Source organism: Symphalangus syndactylus, chromosome 6, assembly GCF_028878055.3.
Source record: "Symphalangus syndactylus isolate Jambi chromosome 6, NHGRI_mSymSyn1-v2.1_pri, whole genome shotgun sequence".
NCBI classification, from domain to species: Eukaryota; Metazoa; Chordata; class Mammalia; order Primates; family Hylobatidae; genus Symphalangus; species Symphalangus syndactylus.
The window spans coordinates 132,252,178-132,265,839 of NC_072428.2; the positions used below are offsets into that span (position 1 = coordinate 132,252,178).

The 13,662-nt window shown below is 37.6% G+C and overlaps 1 protein-coding gene across 1 annotated transcript in view; it reads left to right on the forward strand.

Moving 5' to 3' along the window:
* Positions 1-13,662, forward strand: part of MGAM2 (maltase-glucoamylase 2 (putative)) — a 108,639-nt gene that overhangs the window by 85,294 nt on the left and 9,683 nt on the right. Inside the window, exon 45 of the mRNA XM_055281470.1 lies at positions 8,101-8,150. Within this exon, the coding sequence (XP_055137445.1) occupies positions 8,101-8,150 (50 nt within the window). The remainder of the gene's footprint in view (positions 1-8,100; positions 8,151-13,662) is intronic.

Sequence of the window (13,662 nt, forward strand, 5' to 3'; positions counted from 1 at the left end):
AATTAAGTATTGCCCAATGGGTACTTACATCGATGAAGTATTACTTTGTATGCTTCCTTTCCCCAATTGAGATAGGGTATGTTAGTTCTACTTTAGATAAGAGAGATTTGTCATTATCATCAGAACACCCTCTAACTCAGACTTTTCTGTAGAAATATGGACACACTGTTACTAGCTGACTCTCACTTTTCACTACTTATTACTGTGGACCAGAACCTTCTAATCTTGCATCATACCACATTTTCTGAAATTATAGTATGGCTTATTTTTCACTACTAATATTTCTAGAGATTCCTTCTCTTTTAGGTTCCTTCATTATAAAGATAAGAAATTTCTCATTAAAGGAGTAGGTATTCTTTATAACACATGTTAAAGACAGAAAATTAGAAAAAAATACAAGCACTTTTAATATTTTTGCTGTACTGACTTTGGCTTTTATATTAAGAAAATGCTTAATTTTTAATATGGCTGAAAACGTTCTGCATATTTAATTTGTGAATCCTGTTTATTTTCCTCTAACACAATGACAGAAACATGTGTGAATGTTATTATTTACTCCTTATAAATACCATTATGATGATCATATTCTATTGAGAGGATATGTACAGGATGGTTTTAATTTTCACTGTTATAAATAACATCCTTTTTCTTTTTTGAGTCTCACTCTCATTCAGGCTGCAGTGGCGCGATCTCAGCTCACTGCCACCTCCTCCTCCCTAATTCAAATGATTCTCCTGGCTCAGCCTCCCCAAGTAGCTGGGATTTCAGGTGTGTGGCACAACACCCACTAATTTTTGTATTTTTAGTGGAGATGGGGTTTCGCCATGTTGGTCAGGCTGGTCTCGAACTCTTGGCCTCAAGTGATTTACCCGCCTCGGCCTCCCAAAGTGCTGAGATTACAGGCGTGAGCCACCGTTCCCAGCCCATATATAACATCCTTGAGTATTAACCATTTTAGATTATGTCCATAGAGTAGATTCCTGGAAGTGATATTACTTACTGTCTTTTAATCACCTTTTAAAAAGTTTTGATTTATACAAATAAAATGTATCTAATTTAAGAATACAGTTAAGTTTTGACAAATGTGTACAGTTGTATAGCCACTACCACAATGAAGATGTGGAATATTTTTATAACCCTGAAAGTTCCCCTTTTATAGTCAGCCTGCGGATTCATCCAACTGTGGTTTGAAAATGTAGTTAGCCTACAATAGTTGCATCTGTATTGACCATGTACAGACATGTTTTTCTTGTTATTATTTTGTCAGCAATACAGTATACCAATGATTTACATAATGTTTACATTGGATCAGGTTTTATAAGTACCTGGAGATTATTTAAAGTACACGGGAGGATGTGTATAGGTTATATGCAAATATTACACCACAAAATAACTTACATTCAAATAATAATGTCAGATTCATTTTAATGGTCAAAAAAATGAAACCACTGAAATATTCATCAATAAGTATATTGGAATAAGTCATGGAATATTACCATGGAATACACCATGGATTATTATTAGGAATAAAAAGCAATTAATTCCTCTTACATACAACAGCATGGATGAATGTAAAAAGCATTTTTGCTAAGTGAAAGATCCTAAAAATACAAAAATAGTACATACGGTATGATTCTATTCATATAAAATCTAGAAAATACAAATCCAGTCTCTAGTGACAGAAAGCAGAACAGTAGTTGCCAGGTCCTGGAAGGAAGGATCAGGACTGGGAAGAAGCTGACTAGAAAGAAGTACTGCTGTCCCTGGGTATCCATAGGCGGTTGGTTCCAGGACCCCTGCGGATATCAAATTCCACAGATGCTCAAGTTCCTTATATAAAATGATAATATTTTTATAATTTCAACTTTTATTTTAGATATAGGGTGTACATGTGCAGGTTTGTTACATGGATATATTGTACGATGCTGAGGTTTGGGGTATGGATCCTGTCACCCAGTCAGTGAGCATAGTAACTAATGGGTAGTTTTTCAACCCATGCCCCCCTTCCTTGTTACCCCCTCTAATCGCCTGCAGTGTCTATTGTTCTCGTCTTTATGTCCATGTGTACTCAGTGTTTAGCTCCCACTTGTAAGTAAGAAAATGCATTATTTGGTTTTCTTTTTCTGTGTTAATTTTCTTAAAATTGTGACCTCTAACTGCACCCGTGCTGCTGCATAGGACATGATTTCATTCTTTTTTATGGCTGTGTAGTATTCCATGGTGTATGTGCCACTTTTTCTTTATCCAATCCTTTGTTGATAGGCACCTGGGTTGATTCCACGTCTTTGCAATTGTGAATAGTGCTGTGAGGAGCATAAGAGCACATGGGTTCTTTTGGTAGAATGATTTATTTTCCTTTGGGACATACCAAGTAATGAGATTGCTGGGTTGAATGGTAGTCCTGTTTTAATTTCTTTGATAAATCTCCAGACTACTTTTCACAGTGGCTGAACTAATTTACATTTCCACCAACAGTGTTTAAGCATCTCCTTTTCTCTGCAGCCTTGCTAGCATATGTTATTATTTGACTTTTTAATAATAGTTGTTTTGATTGGCATTTCTGTAATGATTGGTGATTATAAGCATTTTTTTCATGTTTATTGACCACTTACATGTCTTCTTTAGAGAAATGTCTGTTCATGTCCTTTGGCTATTTTTTAATGGGGTTATTTGACTTCTGCTTCTTGATTTAAGTTTCTTATAGAATCTGGATGTTAGACCTTTGTTGGATGCATAGCTTGTGAATACTGTCTCCTAATCTGTAGGTTGTCTACTCTGTTGATAGCTTTTTTCACTGTAAAGAAGCTCTTTAGTTTAATTAAGTCCAACTTGTCAATTTTTGTTTTTGTTGTAATTGCTTTTGGGGACTTAGCTAAAAATTTTTTGCCAAGACCAACATTGAGAAATCAGACAAGACACAAATAAATGGAAAAAAACATTCCATGCTCATGGATTTGAAGAATCAAAGCAATGTACAGATTCGATACTATTCTTATCAAACTAGCAACATCATTTTTCACAGAATTAGAAAAAAACTATTCTAAAATTCCTGTGGAACCAGAAAAAGAGCCCAAATAGCCAAAGCAATCCTAAGCAAAAAGAACAAAGCCAGAGGTATCACACTACCCAACATCAAGCTGTGCTATAAGGCTACAGTAACCAAAACAGCATGCATAGTACTGGTATAAAAACAGACACATAGCAATAGAATAGTATAGAAAATCCAGAAATAAAGCCACACACCTACAACCATCTGATCTTTGACAAAGGTGACAAAAACAAGCAGTGGGGAAAGACTGTATTCAATAAATGGTGCTGGGACAACTGGCTAGCCATTTGCAAAAGAATGAAACTGAACCCTTACCTTTCACTGTATAAAAAAATTAACTAAAGATGGATTAAAGATTTAAATGTAAGACCTCGAACTATAAAAATCCTAGAAGGAAATACTCTTCATGTTCTTCTTTTTCTTTGGTTATTTTAGCTCTTTTGTATTTCACACAGATTTTAAAATCAGCTTGTCAATTTTTAACAACAAGACCACCTTCTGGAATTTTGACTGGAATTGCTTTTATTCTTAAGACCAATTTTTGAATATTTGTCATCTCTTTTTTTTCTCTGTCTCTTTCTCTCATCTACTTACCTACTTATCTACCTATCTAGCTCTGTATAATTACTGTTTACTTAGATCTTTACTCTCAGCAATGTTTTATAAATTTGGCATATGGATCTTGTACATATTTTGTTAAATATGTCCTATTTTTAAGTTTTTGATGGTATTTTAAATAATATTTTAAATTTCTCCTAACAGTTTATGGATAATATATTATAACCTATATTCACTTAATATGATATATAAGAGATATTTTTCAAATGGTTTTATTATCTACTTATGGGTGAAAACTTGCTAAAGAAACAATATGAAGGAATTAAACAACTTCTCTCTTCAGAGCTCAGTTCAGTCTTTGGGCTTTCTTTTTAACATAATCTGATAAGAAACTCTAGGAGAGGCATGTGGTATTCTGAAATTAAATAGATCTGGGTTTGAATACCATCTCAGTAGTCTTCTGGAAAATTACTTTAATTTTGTTTTTGTTGTCTCCATTTCTTCTTCTTTAGTATCTACAACATACACCCATGTTGTAATTTTATGAGGATAAAATTATTTAACATACATAAAACATTCCTGGCACATGAGTTCTGAATAAAATACGTCATTAATGTGTAAAGTAAATAAAACTCTATTCTAAACGTTTAATATGAGATACTTTACATTAAAATTAGCATGTCTAACTTTTGAAAACAAAATGAAAATAAATAAGTAAATAAAATAAAATTAGTGTGTTTAATAAGATAATAAGACAATAAGACACCTGAAAGTCAAAAAGAGGAGGTTGACCAGCCATCCTGAATTTCAAAGCTGTGGCAGGACTTGAGCCTTATAAGGGCATAATATACTACAGTGTCAATTTTTAAATTTAAGAACTGTATTTATTAAATGCATTTTAATATTCTTGTCTCTTGGGAAAGTACATATTTTTTTCTCAAATTAAGCCTTTGTGAAAGATGAACGTTTAATCAAGGGTTTGCTAGATGAGCAAGGAATGATAATAAAAGGAGTCAGTGCCCATGATTAGACATTCAACACTTTGGTGCCTCAGTGACAGTCTTGCCAATGGGACTGCAGACTATTTTATGTTGTCAGATCATGACAAGTACTTGGTATATATCCATTCATCAACTGATGGACATTTGGGTTGTTTCCACTTTTTGGCTATTATAAATAATGCTGCTATGAACATCTGAGGATAGGTTCTTGAATAGACACACTTTAAAAAACTCTCTTGTATACTATACATACCTGGGAGTGAAATTTCTGGCTTATTTGGTAATTCTATGTTTAACTGTTGATGAAATATCCAACTGTTTTCTGTAGAGGCAGCACCATTTTACATCCCAATCAGCAGTGTATGAGGGTTCTGATTTCTCTTCTTCCTTGTCAACATTTATTATCTTTTTGATTATAGTCATTCTAGTGGGTGAAAAGCTATAGTTTATTGTGGTTTTGATTAATTTATATTTCCCTGATAACTAATGTTGTTGAACATCCTTACATGTACTTATTATCCATGTGTACATTTTCTTCAGAGAAATTATTGTTCATATTCTTTTCACATTGTAAAATTAAAGTGTCTTTATTATTGAATCATAAACAGTCTTTATAGAATTTAGATGAAAGTCCCTTATCTGATGCATGATTTTTAAATATTTTCTCTCATTTAGCAGGTGCCTCTTTTGAGGCACAAACTTTTAAATTTTGATGAAGTCTAATTTACCTATTTTTTTCTATTTGTTTAATGTGCTTTTGTTGTTATATCTAAGAAACCATTGCCCATTACAAAGTCCCAAGTATTTGCTACTAAATTTTCTTCTAAGAGTTTTATAGTTTTAGCTCTTACATTTAGGTCTTTGCTTCTTTTTGAGTTAATTTTTGTATATGGTGTGAGGCAGGGGTCTAACTTCTTTCTTTTGTATGTGGATTCCAGTTGTCCCAGAACCATTTGTGAAAAGACTATTATTTTCTCATTGAATTATTTTGGAAGTTTTGTTAAAAATCAATAGACCATTACTGTGAGGATTTATTTTAAATTTTCAATTCTATTGCATTAATCCATATGTCTATTCTTATGTCAGCACTACACTGTCTTGATTACAGTGGATTTGTAGTAAGTTTTAAAATCAGGAAGCATGAATTCTTCAATTTTGTTCTTTTTCAAAAATGGGCCTTATTTTAAAGCAGGTTTTCTCAATCTCAGCAATATTGACGTTTTGAGCTAAATAATTATTTTGTGGTGGTGGCTGGGCTGGTTATTATAGGTGTTTAGCAGCATCCCTGCCCTCTCCCCACTTGTTGTCAAAAGCAAAGTTATCTTCAAGATAACTACATGATCTCTAAATATTGTAAAATGTACCCAGAGAGGCAAAATTACTGCTGGTTGAGGATCAATGTTTTAAGAGAACATAGAAAGTCCTTTGATACAGGTTTAGCTAATTAGGACTAGATGAGTGATGTCATAGTAGGTTAATAACATCGCAATTAGTATGCAAAATCAACCCCCTATGAGCAATATGTTTCAAAAATTTAAAGGAATAAAGCCATTTCATACAAAATTTTAACTTTCTATTACAGCATATTTTAGTCTTAAGGTTATAAAATTAACAGTACCTGAAACTTTCAAACTTTTAAATTTTTATGGAGAAGATTTTTACCCTTTTTAAAAATCAAACAGGCTTAAAAATTCAAATTTAAACTACTAAGATACAGTGTGTATAAGTGTAACTTAAATGTTCTGTTAACAGACTTGGAACCATTTATTTAACTTTTCCTCACATAAGGTGATATAATGGCTAGTTCAAGGATAATCTTAAAAGAACATGTTAACAGAATCCCATTCTTTACAATTTTTTATTAACTGCTAGAAGAGGCTGTAGTGTTTGCCCAGGTTACATTTTCTAGCCAAGGCTAAATTTTAAAATATGGGTTGTATAATTGCTTCCATAAAAGTGGAGGTAATTTAGAATACTTAGAGAGTTAGTTGGTTTGGGAGAGAATATGTTGGAATACTGACAAGAGTTGGAATGTTGAGAAGGGCCAAGAACAGAACATGAAGTGAAACTGACTTTTAAGAAACAGGGAGTTATAGGAACCATATGTGAAGGAGACACAAAGTAAGGAGTATTTCAAAGGAGAGGTGTGTAGGCAAAGTGGCCTAAAAATCCTGAACGATATGAGGAGATATTTAGATTTTATATACTATGTTACTGGTGACTTAGAAAGGGTCAGGTTCCATGGAAAAAGGAAACACGGGAGCTGGAGTTTAGGAGAGGTAAGATTGAATTATGAGTTGGGTACACAGATATAACAAGCAAAGGCTACATTTGTTTATTTATTTATTTATTTATTTTTATTTTTTTGAGACGGAGTCTCGCTCTGTCGACCAGGCTGGAGTGCAGTGGTGCGATCTCGGCTCGCTGCAAGCTCTGCCTCCTGGGTTCACACCATTCTCCCACCTCAGCCTCCCGAGTAGCTGGGACTACAGGTGCCCACCACCACACCTGGCTCATTTTGTTTTTGTAGTTTTAGTAGAGACGGGGTTTCACCACGTTAGCCAGGATGGTCTCGATCTCCCGACCTTGTGATCTGCCCACCTTAGCCTCCCAAAGTGCTGGGATTACAGGGGTGAGCCACTGCACCCGGCCCAGCAAATGCTACCTTTTTAAGATGTATGGCAATAAAAAGGAGACGTGGCAGTACCTTGATATAAATAGAATTAAGTAAAAGTGTTATCAGAACAGAGTACTCTGGAGCATAAATTTAGCTTGACAAAGCAGAGAAGGTATAGGAAGAACTGATAGAGTAAATTCTACAGATGCAGAAGTGCTTGGAATCTGGAGCACTGTGGGAGGATGAGCTAAGAGTAGAGAGAGAAGAATGGTGAAGGTGAAGATTGATTATGACTTCAATGACAGTGAGAAATCAATTTTAAGCACTTATTCTGCACAAGCAGAACATTATGTACCTTATTGCCATTAACTAGGTACTATTATCTCCATTCTATAGATGATAAAATGTTAAGTAACTTGTCTGAGGTTGTACAACTGTTAAGTACAAGAGTTGGGATTTCAATCCATGTCTAGCTGACTTGGGAGCCTAAATTCCTAACCACTCGCCTCTGCTTTATCATCATAGTCTTTAACATCATAGCTATGTGAACTGCTATGACTACATATTTGCTATCTCACACAGAATAAACAAACAGTAGTCTCCACACTTCAGCTAATCTATCCTTTGTTCAACCCAGATTCTCTTGCATTTCTAACCTTCTGACCACCCCGGCAAGGTACCCATTTCCATTTGCACATCCCCACACTAACATGCAGTGAAATAGTCTCTTAGCCACTATCTTCAGTACTCCTCAGAGAGGTGAGAATCATCAGTAACTGTGACCCCACTGAGATATTTTCTGACCACTCTCAAGATTACTTGCTGCAATTGAAGCAGTTAGCAGTTGTTTATTCTTTTCTTTTCCTTGTTTGCAGATACCTATGAAAATGGAAATTATTTTTTGGCAAACTTTATAGCAGCTCAGGTAAGACTAATTTACTACATTTTATAAATCTTTTCCCAGTTGTCTACAGATTAAACATTACAGTTAACTGTGTAAATGTAATATCCCACATCTTAATAGGAGGTTCTTCTTGCCTTTACTTTTATAATGCAGGTCTGTTGTCATTAAAATAAGGAAGAAACAATCCTTATTTTGGCAGTTTTCCAGTATACCATCTCTATGAAAAGAAACTTGGAATTCATACTATGCTGGGGAAAAAATGGGGCCTTAAATGTATAACATGTTTTCCAAAGATGGGAGATTTACTGGCTGATAAATTTTGAAAGGAAAATGCTATATAAGCTATTTATTATGCAATAATGCATAAAAGACCTCAAAATCTTAGTGGCATCTAACAATAAGCACTTACTTAGCTCATGAGCTTGCAGGGCTCAGAGGATCTGGGCCTGGTCTTGGCTGATCTTTGCTAGCTCAGATACATCTCCAGTCAGTCTTGGGTCTGTTGGGCTGTTTAGATAATCTTGGCTGTATTCACGTATCTGGGGAGTCAGCTGACTCTCATAAGATTTATCATGGCCTTGTGGGAAGGTGTAGGCATGGCTTCTTCATAATTATGGAAGAGGGCTAAAATAAAAATAAAAGTGGAGATCCCTTAGTTCTTTTTAATTTTTTTTGTATCGAGTTGACTAATTTCCCATTACCAAAGCAAAGTCACATGGTCAAGCCCGGAGACAGAGGAGGGACAGAATGCCTCAACCGGAGTGGGAGGGCATTGCAAAACTGCATGGAAAGGGGTATGGATTTGTAAGGGTTGAGTATTTCATAACAATGATGCAATCAATGCACCTTGCATGTTAAATGATCCCATGGATAATCTATATAATTTTAATTAGAGTATGAGGAGGATCATTCTAGGTCAAACCTGGATTCTGCTTCTTTATTTTTACCTAGTCACTTTAACAAAGGAGTAGTATAGCACAAATCTATTTTTTTTTTTTTTTTGAGATGGAGTCTCGCTCTGTCACCCAGGCTGGAGTGCAGTGGCATGATCTCGGCTCACTGCAAGCTCCGCCTCCCGGGTTCATGCCATTCTCCTGCCTCAGCCTCTCTGAGTAGCTGGGACTACAGGCGCCTGCCACCACGCCTGGCTAATTTTTTGTATTTTTAGTAAAGACGGGGTTTCACCGTGGTCTCGATCTCCTGACCTCGTGATCTGCCCGCCGCGGCGTCCCAAAGTACTGGGATTACAAGCGTGAGCCACCACGCCCGGCCCAAATCTATTTTTTTCTATAACAGTGATTCACATATTTGAAGATGTCTCTCAGTTATTCCTTTTGTCTTCTTAGAAATATATATCACCAGGATAACTTCATATTTCCTCTATTTCCGGCTTATAGTGGTTTCCAGATCTGATCACTCTGTTTAGACTCCAGTTAACTTAGATTTCTTTTAAAACATCAGAACTGAGAGCATATTTTAGAGCTGTCCTATCCAGTATGATTGCCACTAGCCACATGTGGCTATTGAGCACTTGAAATGTGACCAGCCTAATTTGAAATATTCAAAAGTTAGCTTAAAAAAATTCAAAAATGATTTGTGGACTTCCTGGGCAAGATGGCCAAATAGGAACAGCTCTGATCTGCAGCTCCCAGCGAGACAAATGCAGAAGGCTGGTGATTTCTGCATTTCCAACTGAGGTACCTGGTTCATTTCATCGGGACTGATTAGACAGTGGGTGCAGCCCACAGAGGGAGAGGAGAAGCAGGGTGGGGTGTCACCTCACCCAGGAAGCACAAGGGGTCAGGGAACTCCCCCCTGTAGCCAAAGGAAGCCACGAGGGACAGTGCTATCCGGCCCAGATACTATGCTTTTCCCACGGTCTTTGCAACCCACAGACCAGGAGATTCCCTCAGGTGCCTACACCACCAGGACCCTGGGTTTCAAGCACAAAACTGGGCGGCCGTTTGGGCAGACACCAAACTAGCTGCAGGAGGTTTTTTTTTCATACCTTAGTGGTGCCTGGAACACCAGTGAGACAGAACCATCCACTCTCCTGGAAAGCCAGGGAGCCGAGTGGTCTTGCTCAATGGATCCCAACCCCACAGAGCCCAGCAAGCTAAGATCCATGGCTTGAAATACTTGCTGCCAGCACAGCAGTCTGAAGTCGACATGGGAAGCTTGAGTTTGATGGAGGGAGGGGCATCCGCCATTACTGAGGCTTGAGTAGGTGGTTTTCCCCTCACAGTGTAAACAAAGCCACCAGGAAGTTCAAACTGGGCAGAGCCCAGCACAGCTCCACAAAGCTGCTATAGCCATACTGCCTTTCTAGATTCCTCCTGTCTGGGCAGGGCATCTCTGAAAGAAAGGCAGCAGCCCCAGTTAGGGGCTTGTAGATAAAACTCCCATCTCTCTGGGACAGAGCACCTGGGGGAAGGGGCTGCTGTGGACACGCTTCAGCAGACTTAAACCTTCCTGCCTGCCAGCTCTGAAGAGAGCAGTGGATCTCCCAGCACAGTGCTGGAGCTCTGCTAAGGGACAGACTGCCTCCTCAAGTGGGTCCCTGACCCCCATGCCTCCTGACAGGGAGATACCTCCCAGCAGGGGTCAACAGACACCTCATACAGGAGAGCTCCAGCTGGCATCTGGCAGGTGCCCATCTGGGATGAAGCTTCCAGAGGAAGGAGCAGGCAGCAATCTTAACTGTTCTGCAGTCTCCACTGGTTATACCCAGGCAAATGGTCTGGAGTGGACCTCCAGCAAACTCCAGCAGACCTGCAGAAGAGGGGCCTGACTGTTAGAAGGAAAACTAACAAACAGAAAGCAATAGCATCAACATCAACAAAAAGGATGACCATGCAAAAAATCCATCCGAAGGTCACCAACAGCAAAGACCAAAGGTAGATAAATCAACGAAGATGAGGAAAAACCAGCGCAAAAAGCCTGAAAATTCCAAAAACTAGAATGCCCCTTCTCCTCCAAAGGATCACAACTCCTTGCCAGCAAGGGAACAAAACTGGAGAGAGAATGAATTTGATGAACTGACAGAAGTAGGCTTCAGAAGGTGGGTAATAACAAACTCCTCTGAGCTAAAGGAGCATGTTCTAACCCAATGCAAGGAAGCTAAGAACCTTGATAAAAGGTTAGAGGAATTGCTAACTAGAATAACCAGTTTAGAGAAGAACATAAATGACCAGATGGAGCTGAAAAATATAGCATGAGAACTTCATGAAGCATACACAAGTATCAATCACTGAATAGATCAAGCAAAAGAAAGGATATCAGAGATTGAATATCAACTTAATGAAATAAAGTGTGAAGACAAAATTAGAGAAAAAAGAATGAAAAGGAACAAACAAAGCCTCCAAGAAATATGGGACTATGTGAAAAGACCAAACCTACATTTGATTGGTGTAGCTGAAAGTGACGAGGAGAATGGAACCAAGTTGGAAAACACACTTCAGGGTATTATCCAGGAGAATTTTCCAATCTAGTAAGACAGGCCAACATTCAAATTCAGGAAATACAGAGAACACCACAAAAATATTCCTCAAGAAGAGCAACCCCACGACACATAATTGTCAGATTCACCAAGGTTGAAATGAAGGAAAAAATGTTAAGGTCAGCCAGAGAGGAAGGTTGGGTTACCCACAAAGGGAAGCCCATCAGACTAACAGCAGATCTGTCTGCAGAAACCTCACAAGCCAGAAGAGAATGGGGGCCAATATTCAACATTCTTAAAGAAAAGAATTTTCAACCCAGAATTTCAAATCCAGCCAAACTAAGCTTCATAAAGTGAAGGAGAAATAAAATCCTTTACAGACAAGCAAATGCTGAGGGATTTGGTCACCACCAGGCCTGCCTTACAAGAGCTCCTGAAGGAAGCACTAAATATGGAAAAGGAAAAACCAGTACCAGCCCCTGCAAAAATAAACCAAAATGTAAAGACCATTGACACTATGAAGAAACTGCATCAACTAATGGGCAAAATAACCAGCTAGCATCATAATGACAGGGTCAAATTCACAAATAACAGTATTAACCTTAAATGTAAATGGGCTAAATGCTCCAATTAAAAGGCACAGACTGGCAAATTGGATAAAGAGTCAAGACCTACTGGTGTGCTGTCTTCAGGAGACCCATCTCATGTGCAAAGACACACAGACTCAAAATAAAGGGATGGAGGAAGATTTACCCATCAAATGGGAAGCAAAAAGAAAAAGTAGGGGTTGCAATTTTAGTCTCTGATAAAACAGACTTTAAACCAACAAATATCAAAAAAGACAAAGAAGGCCATTACATAATGGTAAGAGCTAACTATCCTAAATACATATGCACCCAATACAGAAGCACCCAGATTCATAAGGCAAGTCCTTAGAGACCTACAAAGAGACTTAGACTCCCACACAATAATAGTGGGAGATTTTAATACCCACTGTCAATATTAGACAGATCAACAAGACAGAAAATTAGTAAGGATATTCAGGACTTGAACTCAGCTCTGGACCAAGCAGATGTAATAGACATCTACAGAACTCTCCACCCTAAATCAACAGAATATACATTCTTCTTAGCACCACATAGCACTTATTTGAAAATCAACCACATAATTGGAAGTAAGACACTCCTCAGAAGATGAGAAAGAACAGAAATCATAACAAAGAGTCTCTCAGACCTCAGTGCAATCAAATTAGAACTCAGGATTAAGAAACTCACTCAAAACCACACAACTACAGGGAAACTGAACAACCTGCTCCTAGATGACTACTGAGTAAATAATGAAATTAAGGCAGAAATAAATAAGTTCTTTGAAACCAGTGAAAACAAAGACACAACATACCAAAATCTCTGGGAGTTTTTAGAGGGAAATTTATAGCACTAAATGCCCACAGGAGAAAACAGGAATGATCTAAAATCAACACCCTAACATCACAGTTAGAAGAACTAGAGAAGCAAGGGCAAACAAATTCAAAAGCTAGCAGAAGACAAAAAATAACTAAGATCAGAGCAGAACTGAAGGAGAGAGAGACACGAAAAACCCTTCAGAAAAATCAATGACTCCAGGAGCTGGTTTTTTGAAATGATTAACAGAATAGTTAGACTGCTAGCCAGACTAATAAAGAAGAAAAGAGAGAAGAATCACATAGATACAATAAAAAATGGTAAGGAGGAGATCACCACTGATCCCACGGAAATACAAACTACCATCAGAGAATACTATAAACACCTCTATGCAAATAAACTAGAAAATCTAGAAGAAATTGATAAATTCCTGGAAACATCCACCCTCTCAAGGCAAAACCAGGAAGAAATCGAATCCCTGAGTAGACCAATAACAAGGTCTGAAATTGAGACACTAATTAAGAGCCTACCAACCAAAAAAGCCCAGGACCAGACAGATTCACAGCTGAATTCTACCAGAAGTACAAAGAGGAACAGGTACCGTTCCTTCTGAAACTATTCCAAACAAGAGGGACTCCTCCCTAATTCATTTTATGAGGTCAGCATCATCCTGAAACCAAAACCTGGCAGAGAC